The 13,642-nt window shown below is 41.9% G+C and overlaps 1 protein-coding gene across 1 annotated transcript in view; it reads right to left on the bottom strand.

The window, feature by feature from the left end:
- Positions 1-255: 255 nt before the first annotated feature.
- The window catches only part of LOC103017871 (S-adenosyl-L-methionine-dependent tRNA 4-demethylwyosine synthase TYW1), a 214,919-nt gene continuing 201,532 nt past the window's right edge, over positions 256-13,642 (bottom strand). The window contains exons 16-17 of the mRNA XM_057529605.1: positions 5,431-5,485; positions 256-2,880 (exon numbers count right to left, since the gene is read on the bottom strand). Coding sequence (XP_057385588.1) covers positions 5,480-5,485 — 6 coding nt within the window. The 3' untranslated portion in view covers positions 256-2,880; positions 5,431-5,479. The remainder of the gene's footprint in view (positions 2,881-5,430; positions 5,486-13,642) is intronic.

Raw genomic sequence — 13,642 nt, forward strand, 5'->3', positions numbered from 1 at the left:
CCAGTTGCGGCAAGCGGGGGCCACTCTTCATCGCGGTGCGGGGACCGCTCTTCATCGCGGTGCGCGGGCCTTTCTCTATCGCGGCCCCTCCCGTCGCGGGGCACAGGCTCCAGACGCGCAGGCTCAGCAATTGTGGCTCACGGGCCCAGCTGCTCCGTGGCATGTGGGATCTTCCCAGACCAGGGCTCGAACCCGTGTCCCCTGCATTAGCAGGCAGATTCTCAACCACTGCGCCACCAGGGAAGCCCTCCTTTTTCAGTTCTAATTCTGTTGATTTCAGTCTTTTCCCTTTTTTTTTTGAGGAGTCTGGCTAATGGTTTATCAATTTTGTTTATCTTCTCAAAGAACTACCTTGTAGTTTTATTGATCTTTGCTATTGTTTCCTTCACTTCTTTTTTATTTATTTCTGATCTGATTTTTATGATTTCTTTCCTTTGGCTAACTTTGGGTTTTTTGGTTCTTCTTTCTCTAATTGCTTTAGGTGTAAGGTTAGGTTGTTTATTAGAGATGTTTCTTGTTTCTTGAGGTAGGACTGTATTGCTATAAACTTCCCTCTTAGAACTGCTTTTGCTGCATCCCATAGGATTTGGGCCGTGTGTTTTCATTGTCATTTGTTTCTAGGTATTTTTTGATTTCCTCTTTGATTTCTTCAGTGATCTCTTGGTTATTTAGTAGTGTATTGTTTAGCCTCCATGTGTTTGTATTTTTATACAGTTTCCTTCCTGTAATTGATATCTGGTCTCATAGCACTGGGGTCAGAAAAGATACTTGATATGATTTCAATTTTCTTAAATTTACCAAGGCTTGATTTGTGACCCAAGATATGATCTATCCTGGAGAATGTTCCATGAGCACTTGAGAAGAAAGTGTATTCAGTTGTTTTTGGATGGAATGTCCTATAAATATCAATTAAGTCCATCTTGTTTAATGTGTCATTTAAAGCTTGTGTTTCCTCATTTATTTTCATTTTGGATGATCTGTCCATTGGTGAAAGTGGGGTGTTAAAGTCCCCTACTATGACTGTGTTACTGTCGATTTTCCCTTTTATGGCTGTTAGCATTTGCCTTATGTATTGAGGTGCTCCTATGTTGGGTGCATAAATATTTACAATTGTTATATCTTCTTCTTGGATTGATCCTTTGATCATTATGTAGTGTCCTTCTTTGTCTCTTGTAATAGTCTTTATTTTAAAGTCTATTTTGTCTGATATGAGAATTGCTACTCCAGCTTTCTTTTGATTTTCATTTGCATGGAATATCTTTTTCCATCCCCTCACTTTCAGCCTGTATGTGTCCCTAGGTCTGAAGTGGGTTTCTCGTAGACAGCATATGTACAGGTCTTCTTTTTGTATCCATTCAGCCAGTCTATGTCTTTTGGTTGGAGCACTTAATCCATTTACATTTAAGGTAATTATCGATATGTGTGTTCCTATTACCATTTTCTTAATTGCTTTGGGTTTGTTATTGTAGGTCTTTTCTTTCTCTTGTGTTTCTTGCCTACAGAAGTTCCTTTAGCATTTGTTGTAAAGCTGGTTTGGTGGTGCTGAATTCTCTTAGCTTTTGCTTGTCTGTAAAGGTTTTAATTTCTCTGTCGCATCTGAATGAGATCCTTGCTGGGTAGAGTAATCTTGGTTGTAGGTTTTCCCTTTCATCACTTTAAATATGTCCTGCCACTCCCTTCTGGCTTGCAGAGTTTCTGCTGAAAGATCAGCTGTTAACCTTATGGGGATTCCCTTGTATGTTATTTGTTGTTTTTCCCTTGCTGCTTTTAATATTTTTTCTTTGTATTTAATTTTTGATAGTTTGATTAATATGTGTTTTGGCATGTTTCTCCTTGGATTTATCCTGTATGGGACTCTCTGTGCTTCCTGGACTTGAGTAACTATTTCCTTTCCAATATTAGGGAAGTTTTCAACTATAATCTCTTCAAATATTTTCTCAGTCCCTTTCTTTCTCTCTTCTTCTTCTGGGATCCCTATAATTCGAATGTTGGTGCATGTAATGTCGTCCCAGAGGTCTCTGAGACTGTCCTCAATTCTTTTCATTCTTTTTTCTTTATTCTGCTCTGCAGTAGGTATTTCCACTATTTTATCTTCCAGGTCACTTATCCGTTCTTCTGCCTCAGTTATTCTGCTATTGATTCCTTCTAGAGAATTTTTAATTTTCTTTATTGTGTTGTTCATCATTGTCTGTTTGCTCTTTAGTTCTTCTAGGTCCTTGTTAAACATTTCTTGTATTTTCTCCATTATATTTCCAAGATTTTAGGTCATTACTATCATTACTCTGAATTCTTTTTCAGGTAGACTGCCTATTTCCTCTTCATTTGTTTGGTCTGGTGGGTTTTTACCTTGCTCCTTCATCTGCTGCGTATTTCTCTGTCTTCTCATTTTGCTTAACTTACTGTGTTTGGGGTCTCCTTTTCGCAGGCTGCAGGTTCGTAGTTCCCATTGTTTTTGGTGTCTGCCCCCAGTGGGTAAGGTTGGTTCAGTGGATTGTGTAGGCTTCCTGGTGGAGGGGACTGGTGCCTGTGTTCTGGTGGATGAGGCTGGATCTTGTCTTTCTGGTTGGCAGGACCGTGTCTGGTGGTGTGTTTTGGGGTGTCTGTGAACTTACGGTTTTAGGCAGGCTCTGCTAATGGGTGGGGTTGTGTTCCTGCCTCGCTAGTTGTTTGGCATGGGGTGTCCAGCACTGGAGCTTGCTGGTCGTTGAGTGGAGCTGGGTCTTAGTGTTGAGATGGAGATCTCTGGGAGAGCTCTCGCCAATTGATATTATGTGGGGTCGGGAGGTCTCTGGCAGTCCAATGTCCTGAACTCGGCTCTCCCACCTCAGAGGCTCAGGCCTGACACCCAGCTGGAGCACCAAGACCCTGTCAGCCACACAGCTCAGAATAAAAGGGAGAAAAAAAAAGAAAGAAAAATAAATAAAATAAAATAAAATTAAATTAAATTAAAAAGTTGTTAAAGTAAAATTTTTAAAAATATTATTAAAATAAAAAAAGTTTTTAAAGTAATTTTTAAAAAAAAGGAGAGAGCAACCAAACCAATAAACAAATCCACCAATGATAACAAGACCTAAAAACTACACTAAGATACACATAAAAATCAGAAACTAGTCAGTCATATACAGGAAACCCCAAGTCTACAGTTGCTCCCAAAGTCCACCACATCAATTTTGGGATGATTCATTGCCTATTCAGGTATTCCACAGATGCAGGGTACATCAAGTTCATTGTGGAGATTTAATCTGCTCCTCCTGAGGCTGCACAGAGAAATTTCCCTTCCTCTTCTTTGTTTGCGCAGCTCCTGGTGTTCAGCTTTGGATTTGGCCCTGCCTCTGTGTGTAGGTCGCCCTCTGGTGTCTGTTCTTCGCCCAGACAGGACGGGGTTAAAGGAGCGGTTGATTCGGGGGCTCTGGCTCACTCAGGCTGGGGGGAAGGGAGGGGTACAGAGGAGGCGGGGCGAGCCTGCGGCGGCAGAGGCCGGCATGACGTTGCACCAGCCTGAGGTGCGCCGTGTGTTCTCCCGGGGAAGTTGTCCCCGGATCACGGGAGCCTGGCAGTGGCGGGCTGCACAAGCTCCCGGGAGGGGCGGTGTGGAGAGTGACCTGTGCTCGCACACAGGCTTCCTGGTGGCGGCAGCAGCAGCCTTAGCGTCTCATGCCCGTCTCTGGGGTCCGCGCTGATAACCGCGGCTCACGCCTGTCTCTGGGGTCCGCGCTGATAGCCGCGGCTCGTGCCCGTCTCTGGAGCTCCTTTAAGCGGCGCTCTTGATCCCCTCTCCTCACGCACCAGGAAACAAAGAGGCAAGAAAAAGTCTCTTGCCTCTTCGGCAGCTGCAGACTTTTTCCCAGACTCCCTCCCGGCTAGCTGTGGCGCACTAGCCCCTTCAGGCTGTGTTCACGCCGCCAACCCCAGTCCTCTCCCTGCGATCCGACCGAAGCCCAAGCCTCAGCTCCCAGCCCCGCCCACCCCGGCGGGTGAGCAGACAAGCCTCTCAGGATGGTGAGTGCTGCTCGGTGCCGAGCCTCCGTGCAGGAATCTCTCCGCTTTGCCCTCCGCACCCCTGTGGCTGCGCTCTCCTCCGTGGCTCCGAAGCTTCCCCCCTCTGCCACACGCAGTCTCTGCCCACAAAGGGCCTTCCTAGTGTGTGGAAAGCTTTCCTCCTTCACAGCTCCCTCCCAGAGGTGCAGGTCCCGTCCCTATTCTTTTGTCTCTGTGCTTCCTTTTTTCTTCTGCCCTACCCAGGTATGTGGGGAGTTTCTTGCCTTTTGGGAAATCTGAGGTCTTCTGTCAGCGTTCAGTAGGTGTTCTGTAGGAGTTATTCCACATGTAGATGTATTTTTTGATGTATTTGTGGGGAGGAAGGTGATCTTCACGTCTTACTCCTCTGCCCTCTTGAAGGTCTCCCTCACTTTTTCTTTATAATATTTTTCTCATGGCTTAAGCCTGAGGTCCTACGAAGTTGAGGGATCAGGCCCAAAACAGTCTAATCTCAGGCAAGAGCTTCTCTCTATTAAAGGGGCCAAATCCCATCAAGCTGGCTCATCTGCTGGAACGGGAGAACGAAATGTGGTTTCTTGGCTGTTGGCCTCAAGGGAGCCTCTTGAAAGAGCTTTTATTTGATGTTCCTGAAAACTGGAAGGAACAAAAAGACACGAGGGTGGGGGGTGGCGATAGAGCGAGTTCCAGGAGTCAGTGAGGATGGGAGGGAAGGCCTGGTGGAGAGAGGCCCTGTACGGGGGGCTGTATCCATGCTGCAGCCCCAAACTGCAGCCCCCTGCCTGGGCAGAGACGTTTGCAGTTTCATGAGGTAGAGTCTGGCTGCATTCCCTGCATGGGCCCCACACAGACCCTTCCTCAACAATCCCCCATCCCAGGGCTGCTGGGATGTGTACCCCAATGTCCTTACTGTACGCCTCAGGTATTGGGGAGCCCACACATGCCTGAGCCGGCACATGTGGCCAGCCCTCCTGGCTCCTTGCACGGCTCTCTGGACCACCCCGTGGAGATCGTCTCAGACACAGGTAACTCTGTTTGGTCTTTGCTTTTTAGACAAAGGAATTGCAAGTAAAGCTTTAAGAGATTAGGGACTGAAGAAAGATTGAAAAAGAGACTCTGTCCTCTCCTTGCCAAACAGAAACAGACCTGCCACATTGGTAGAGTGCACTACAGTCCTCCAGAAACGGTTTCTATGGTGTGGATTTCTGCAGAGATCCAACAGCCAAGAACCCCCAAGGGCTTGGGGGTCTGGCAGGTAGAAGACCCCCAGAAAACCCAGCAAGACCATGATTATGCAAGGATAAAAAGAAACAAAAACTGTGCAGACAAAAAGACTGGCAGAGAAGACTACAAAATGTTAGGAAATTAGATTACATACGACATTGACCCTGGAGTCAGCCAGGCTTGGATTTTCATCTCAGCTTTGCCACTTACCGGCTGTGCTGCCTTGGGTATGTTGTCTAACTTCTCTAAACCCCAGTTTTCATGTCTGCAGAGGGAAATAATAGCACAAACTTCAGAGAGGTGTTGTGAAAATTACATTACATTATGTTTGCAATTACACAGCAGAGTGCCTAGTCCTTAAAATAATGCTCAAAAATGGGAAACGATTGATTATTGTGGCTTCTAAGCAGTGAGACTATGGGTAACTTTTTCCTTCTCTTTGCTTGTATCATCTACATTTTGTACGATGAACATGTATGACATATGCTGAATCACAGCTTGGCAGCTCGACAAGGGTTCTTTCCATCTAGGCTTATTCAGTGAGGCTCCTCACAAGGGTCTTCAGGCCTGCTGAGTGCAAACCATTCTTCTGCTGGAGGAACCTCTGCAATGGGGACCATTGGGATAATGGGACCCAAAGGACTAGAAAGGAGCGTCCCTGAAGACAACTGTGTTGTTTTCCTCTCTCTAAGTGACCAAAGACCCTGAAAGAACACCAAGCATCACTATGTGCAAGAAACACTGAGATGCTCTTTCAAGCACTATGCCATCCAAGATGCTGTAAGTTACATTCCTTTCCTGCCAATGTCACATAATGAGCTGAATCCCATTATGTGACACTGGGATATGGTTTGCCCCATATCCCTTGCCTGAGATATGGGGCAAACCATGGAGGCCAAACAAGAGGCTCAAGCAGTCAAAGGCAGCTTCTCTGGAGCCCCGTCACTCCCCCGGCCTCACCCCTCCTGGTGGGCACAAAGGCTCAGGCACCTTGGCTGGGCAGTAGGCAAAGTAACCAAAGCTCTTCAAACTACAGCAATTACAAGCAGCAGAGATAGCAAATAGGAAAGAGACAAGTGGAGATTCACTGCCTTTTCTGTTGGCCTTCAACAGGTGAAATACGTTTGTCCCCAAGAGGGTAAACCAACAGCTCATGGAATTTAGAACTGAGGATGACCTTACAGTTCTAAGCCTTGACTCCCATATGAAATTTGATTTACTGACATACCCAAGGTCAGTGAGAACTCAGGGAGTGATTTAGGTCAATTCAAATAGCAGGGCCAGGACTAGAAGCCAAGCCTCCTAATTTCTAGCCAGGGATGCTTCCTCCAAAGATGGATATTGTTTTGCCTCAAATTGCTGAGATTACTGGTTCCGGAAAGTGCCACCTTCCTGAAGGTGCTTACTACAGGGGCCATTGTACAAATTGGAAGAAGGCAGATCTTGGATGCAAGTTGGGTAAGAATTGGAAGCAAAGCCTTCCTACTTGTCTTGTCCTGGGGCTGCTCTTGCAGACCCCAAACAAATGCCAGCAGGGCTAGAAGACACCATGCCAACCTCCAATTGTTGGCTCCATGGCTCCAGCAGTGGGGCTGGTGATGAGAATGAGAACACTGACTTCTTTCCCAGCCTGGTCATTATCTGTGAATGGGAACAACAGATAAGCCCCTCACAAAAACCATGGCAATGATCAGAAGATAGACTGACGGCCAAGTGCTGGAACAGACATGTCTCTACATGAGTGCTATCCATGATGTCTGGACAATGATATGTTTGGTCCTTGGAAAGTCATCATCTCCATCACTGATGACTAACATATTTTCAGAGACTAAACTGGGGGGATAAACAAGATGAATGTAAAAATTCAGCTGAACATCATTAATTATTTTTTAAAGCTTTCAGATATAGCTCACATACCATGCTATTCACTCACTAAAGGTATATAATTCAATGGTTTTTAATAGATTCACATAATTTTACAACCATCATCACAACCTAATCTTAGAGCATTTTTATCACCCCCAAAAAGAAACTCCTCATCCCTTAGCTGTCATCCCCCAGCTCCCCAATCTTCTCCTGCCCTAGGCCACCACTAATCTACTTTCTGTCTCTACAGATTTGCCTATCTTAGACATTTCATAGAAATGGAGTCACAATATGTCGTCCTTTGTAATTGGCCTTTTTCACTTAACATAATGTTTTCAAGGTTCATTTATGCTCTGGATTAATTCTTCTTTTCATAGTTCTTACAGCATCTTTTCTGGATCTTTCAGGGCTTTCTGGGCCATCCTCAAACATTTTGGTTACTATTGGAAATCAGAATGAAAGTAAATTCTATTTATCCAAACATTTTGTGTGCTAATGGAGGTGGCATTTTATTATTTCTAAGATGAGGTAAATCAATTTATGTATCTGTACCAACAGTCACTAGATACCTCAGCTTCAGAAATGCTTAGCTGTGCTTTGTGGGTATAGTTTTCTGGTCATATATCAATCTAGAGCTTATTGCAAGAAGCAATTATCCCCAAAATAACAGAGCCACGGAACTTGGGAAAACTCCCTATTTCAACAGATGAATTTTCCTGCATCTTAGGGATGCACTATCCTGCCCTCTGCTGAGTAGTATGTCAGGAAGACTAAAAATCAGAAGAACATGAAGAGACAGCAAAGAGCCAGAGGACCTGTTTCTGACAAACTCACCTTTATTTGTTCATTATTCAAAAACAATTTAAAGGGCACCTACACTGTGTAGTCACTGAACTAGCAGTAATACAAACTTGGGGCAGTGATCCTTGTCCTCCAGTAGATCCTTGACTGGGACGCTGCCCAGAACACTTGTCTCTGGTGGCAAGTCAAAGGCAACCCAGAGGGAGGTGATAAAATGTTAAAACAGCATAGATCCTTAGAGTGAAAGAGAACTGGAGTGAGATTCCACAGTCCCAAATCTCAAAGGTTATGTGTAATAAATCACCCAAAAACCCTGAGTGGCTTAAAACAATAATAGTAATTTATTATCTCTCAAAGTTTTCATGGGTCAAGAATTCAGGAGCAACTCAGTGAGTCGTTCTGGTTCTGGGTCTCTTGTGGGGGCTGTAATCAGATGTCAGCTGGGGCTGGAATTATCTGAAAGTTTGACTGGGGCAGAAGGGTATGCTTGCTGGGTGGCCCACTCCCAGAGTTGGCAAGTTGATGCTGGCAAGATTGTTCCTCTCCACGTGGGCCTCCCACAGGACTCTACATGTCCTTACCACCTGAGGGCTGGCTTCCCCCAGAGCGAATGATATCAGAGACCCAGCTAACAGCTGCAATGTCTTCTATGACTTGGTCTTAGTCAGTCACCTACATGACTGCCACCATATTCTATCAGTCACAGAGCCAGCCCCAAGTCAATGTGGGAGGGACCACAAGGACATGAAAACCAGGAGGCAAGAGTCATTGAGGGCCATCTCAGAGGCTGGCTACCACATTACTATTCAGTTTTTCTTGCATTTTCCACCCTGAAGGTCAAAGTACAAATTCTTAGCTGCTGTTTGAATCCCTTCTTTAAACCTCCACCAGGTATTCATTCAACCACTGCCTGAATCCTTCTGGGCAGGAGTTCAAGGTCCTCCAACTCTGACCACTCTCTCCTCAGATGGCACTGACGTCCTCTGCAGGTTGAGTCAGTTCCTCCTCTATGTGAGGCCTTCAAATACTTATCAAGAGCAACCATGTTCCACCAATAGACATTGACTTAGTCAGCATCAGACCCAGTGTGCTAGCAGCTGGGGATACAGCAGTGAACAAGATACAGTTTTTGCCTCCAAAGAGCTCATTTTGGTTTAGCTTCCTCACTCTACTCCAGCAGGCCCACACCACCCCCCATAAGCAAGGGACCCCTTGTCCATCTTATCTATATCTGATCGCAGGGAAATCTCTTCTCTTTTGCCAAAGCTCTTCTGGTAGCAAATAACAGAGAACAAAACTCAGATTGCTTCAAGAAAGCAGATAAATGTGAACAAGAATTGGGATCATAAAGTTGCTCCAAATCTGAGACAAATCTTTAATGTTCTTAAAGTATAGTTTAAGAGACCTGAAGCTGATTTATGGAAAGCAGCAGATTTTTAAAATACTGCTCTAATACCTAGCATCCTTCCTTAACTCTTACTAATTATAGTAATTATAAAGGCTTTTTCTATAGATTATTTTGGATTTTCATATCATCTGCAAATAATTCAAGTTCTGTTTCTTCCTTTCCAATTCATATACCTTTTCTTTTTTCTTGTTTTATTGTACTTGTTAAGACCTCCAGTATAATATTGAATAGAAGTAGTGATAGTAGACATGACTACTTTATGTATCAATTCTTTTTTCTTCCAGCTCTGATAATGGCAGGGTAGCTTGTATCAGATGAAACCCACTTGCTGACAACTATAAATAATGGACAAAATATTAAAATAACTGTATAATGTCCTCAGAGAGTAACCAAAAGCAGGCAGAAATTAGAGGGGTACAAGCCTCAAAAGAATGGAAGTAAACTCTGTGAGATTCACATTTAACCAGCTTTTCTCCTGAAGGCACTCTGCAGTCTGCCTGGAGCATGAGGACTGGAGTTCAAGCAAAAAGCAGCAGTCTTATTAGGCTTAAGAATCTGAGATGAGAGTTTGGACCTGCCAGAGAAGTTTGCAATTGAGAGGTGGGGAAAATATGGGAAAGGAGGGGGCCAAAAATCTATATATGGATACCCCCTCAAGTCCTTGCTGACTTTGTAAATGCATATCCATAGGGAGAGACTCTAATGAGCCCACAGGAAAAGAATAGCTGGAAGGCGGAAAACGCTGCGCAGAAATTTCAATAGAAAGACAGACTTTAGAGTTCAAGTCTCTCCAAATTAGAGGAGTTTGGTAAACACTTCAAGCTTTTCAACAAAACTCTAAAAAGGCCATGCCCTATGATTAGGAAGCACATCCCAGGACTAAGTGCTATACCTTAGAACTAAGGGCAAAATTCAAATAGACCCACCCTAACAAAGCCTAAAACCAAGCCTTCACAAAATCCAGGTGATCTGCCAGCAGATCTGCTACATCTGCTAGAACAAAACCCAACATTCTTCAGAGGAAGATAACAGAATCCAGATTCTCTACAATGAAGCAACCACAATGTCTATACAATAAAAAAGTACGATACATATGAAGAAATAAGAAAATGTGATGACAAGTCAAAAGAAAAAAAGCAGTCAGCAAAGAAGATCCACATTTAGGATTTAGGAGGAAAGGACTTTAAACTAAATGATAAATATGTTAAAGGGTTTTACGAGAAGAATGGATATACTGGAGGAAGAGACAGAGAATCTCAGAAAAGATACGAAAACTCTAAACAGGTACCAAGTAGAATCCCTGGAACTGAAAGATACAATATATGAAAAATTTTTTTAAAAATCATAGCATGAGATTAACAGATGATCACATGGTGGAAAAAAGAAGAAAGATTATTGATTTAAAGAGAAATAAACAGAAATTATCCAAAAAGAATCTGTGAGAGTAAAGTGTTTAAAAAAGAGATGAATGGAACCTCAATATCAAATACCAAACAGAGCCAGAATATTAAACATCTTAATATATGTATAATTGGGGTTTCAGGAGAAAGGAGGAGAATAGAGAATAAAAAATATTTGAAGGAATATTGGCCAAAATGTTTCCAAACTTAATTATAAACATCAAACATCACATATTAGAAGCTTAACAAGCCTCCAAAAAGAATCAATACCAAAACCAAACCAAACCAAAACAAAACAAAAACCTGCACCTAGCCACATCACAGATAAAAATAAAAGTGAAACAGAAAATCTTACAAGTAGCCAGGCAGAAATGAGGTATCATATACAGGGGAATGACTGACAAGCAACTTCTCTTCCGATAAATGGAGTACAGAAGACAATGAAATAATATCTTTAATGTGTGGAAAGAAAAAAACTGTCACCTCAGAAGTCTATACCCAGTAAAAACCATTCTTCAAAACTGAAAACAAAGAGATATTTTCAGGTAAATCGAAGTTGAGATAATTTGTTGCCAACAGACCTGCACTGCAAAAGGTGCTAGGGGAAGTTCTTTAAGCTGAAGGGAAATAATTGTCTTGGAAATCTGAATCTACAAAAAGGCATGAGGAGTATTGGAAATGGTTAATATGTGGGCAAATATACAAGAATAATTTTTTCTAAAAGGAATGATTTTTTTCCTAGATATGGCTTTAATCAAGCAATGAACAGATCATCCAAGAAGATATAGTTTCATATAATAAAGCCTGCCCTCCAGAGTTTCGTTTTTTTAATCAAAACAACTTGAGCACGTGGGGGAAAAAAAGTTGTTTTCCTATAGAAACTAAGTATATGATTTTCCTACTCAACTCTCCCTCTTTCTAAATAAATTTATATAAATAGTGCCATTCATTCATTTGAAAATTAGCTATGACTAATTTTATTCACTTAACATTAAAGTCACCATCAGTTATGAATTTTGCTGTAAGTTTCCAGCTATACCTCTCTGTGCCTCTCCTTTGTGGGCCTCATGGACTCACTTTCATAACATTCTGCTCCTGCCTACCTTCCTTTCCCTACTAACCCCCTCCTCTGCTTATATAACCTCTTCAAATCTTTTGAGTCCGCTCCTTATTTATTTAATTTAATGGTTGACCTCTTGTTTCTTAAAATAAAAAAATACCTAAAGGAAACGTGAAAATTTGTTAGCATATATTAATTCTGGGTGGTGAACATGAAAACTTGTTAGCATATATTCATTCTGGGTGGTGAGGCACTGGTGTTATTATTTATTCCTTGTGCATTTCTACATTTAAAAACTTCTCGCTAAAAATTTCCAGTGATTTCCATTTCAGAGTCACTGAGTATGAGTCAATTTCTCTTGAAATAATTTTTTCTCAAAATAATAATTTACATGCATGATTTCATAGAATATTTATACGAAAACATTCAAAAGAATGATACCTAAGTTACCACATTGCTTATTTATCAAAATGAGGAATTTGTTAATAATAAGTATTTGCATTTGTGATGAGAATGAAATTCATTAATTAATAAATAGTCTCAGGACTCTCTCTTCTCTTTTACCTGCTGAAGACAATTTTGTCTTTCTTCTCTGCCCACACCTTCCAAGAAGAGCTTTGATGATATGAAATCAGGAGAATGGGTAGAAAGACACCAGGACTGGAGAGGGAAAATGCTTAGAGATAAGTTGGGGTAAAGGGTGAATAATCAAAGGTTTTAAGGTTAGCTGACTCAAGTAATCAGAGGTGACAGGGAGCCTCAGTGGAGAGGAACAGACATTCTAAGAACAGTGGCTGTGGGTTATGAATGGACCCACTATAATATTCTTTAAATAAGTAAACATTGGAATTAAAAAACTTTTAATTGCTGACTATTGTTTCTTCATTGTACTTAGAGCCTCAAAATTCGTTTGAGTTACATACTTATCAATTACTGAAATGTATTTTCCTGCTGTACTGTTGGAAGAAACCTTATAACTTTGGGAAGGAGTGGTCAAAATACTACCTTCTCCTTGCTGAATTTCATTTAAATACAGTGATGATAGATGTTTGGCTTTAGAACCTTCAGAACATTTTATGATTAAGGTCTGAAAATATAAGGTATAATTTCCTAAACATCTGAGCACTTTAACATATTTCTCAAACTGTGACAGCCTCTCCACCCTATAACATTTTATGTATGTGTGGGTATACACATATATTGTATATAATACATATTATAATTATAATTCAGCCACCTTATCAAGTCTTATTAACTACTATTATTCACATTCAAAACTTTAAAATAAATTCCCCCATCCTCCCTCCATAGAGTAAATACTTTCACCATTTTGCACCATTTTCACATTAGAGAATGGCATATTTATCCTATTTCTTGATTGTTTAGTTTTAAGTATTAACTATTGACTTCCTAATATGGAAGATGAGGATTTAACTTTCTTATAAACCTTCCCACATGTTGTTATAATTTCGGGTGAAATCAATATTCAGAACCTATATAAGTATTATTCATGGCTGAGTGGTGTACTATGGAAACAATTTCTCCCTTATGCAACATCACCTTGGAGTTAATCATGATTGTCTCATTATTTCATCTGCTTGTTTTCTACACCTATCAGTAACTGTATATAAATGTATAACTCTGGCTATGAGTTATTCTAAGCGGCAGATGGAAGGCAAGGACTCGGACGCTATACCATTCGGTGTGTTCATTTGTACTTAATCCCCCTGCTTTCCCTGCAGTACCCTGGCCCAGCGCCCCAGAGCCCAGATTCCACTTAGATCAAGCTCTCCAAAGAAGAGCCCTGCAAGGTTCTGCTAAGGTGGACAGAGTCGACCGCAGCTGCAGGGTGTTGGGGAGGACGTGGAGATTCAATTTCTTCTTAGA

Source organism: Balaenoptera acutorostrata, chromosome 15 (assembly GCF_949987535.1).
Source record: "Balaenoptera acutorostrata chromosome 15, mBalAcu1.1, whole genome shotgun sequence".
Lineage (NCBI taxonomy): Eukaryota > Metazoa > Chordata > Mammalia > Artiodactyla > Balaenopteridae > Balaenoptera > Balaenoptera acutorostrata.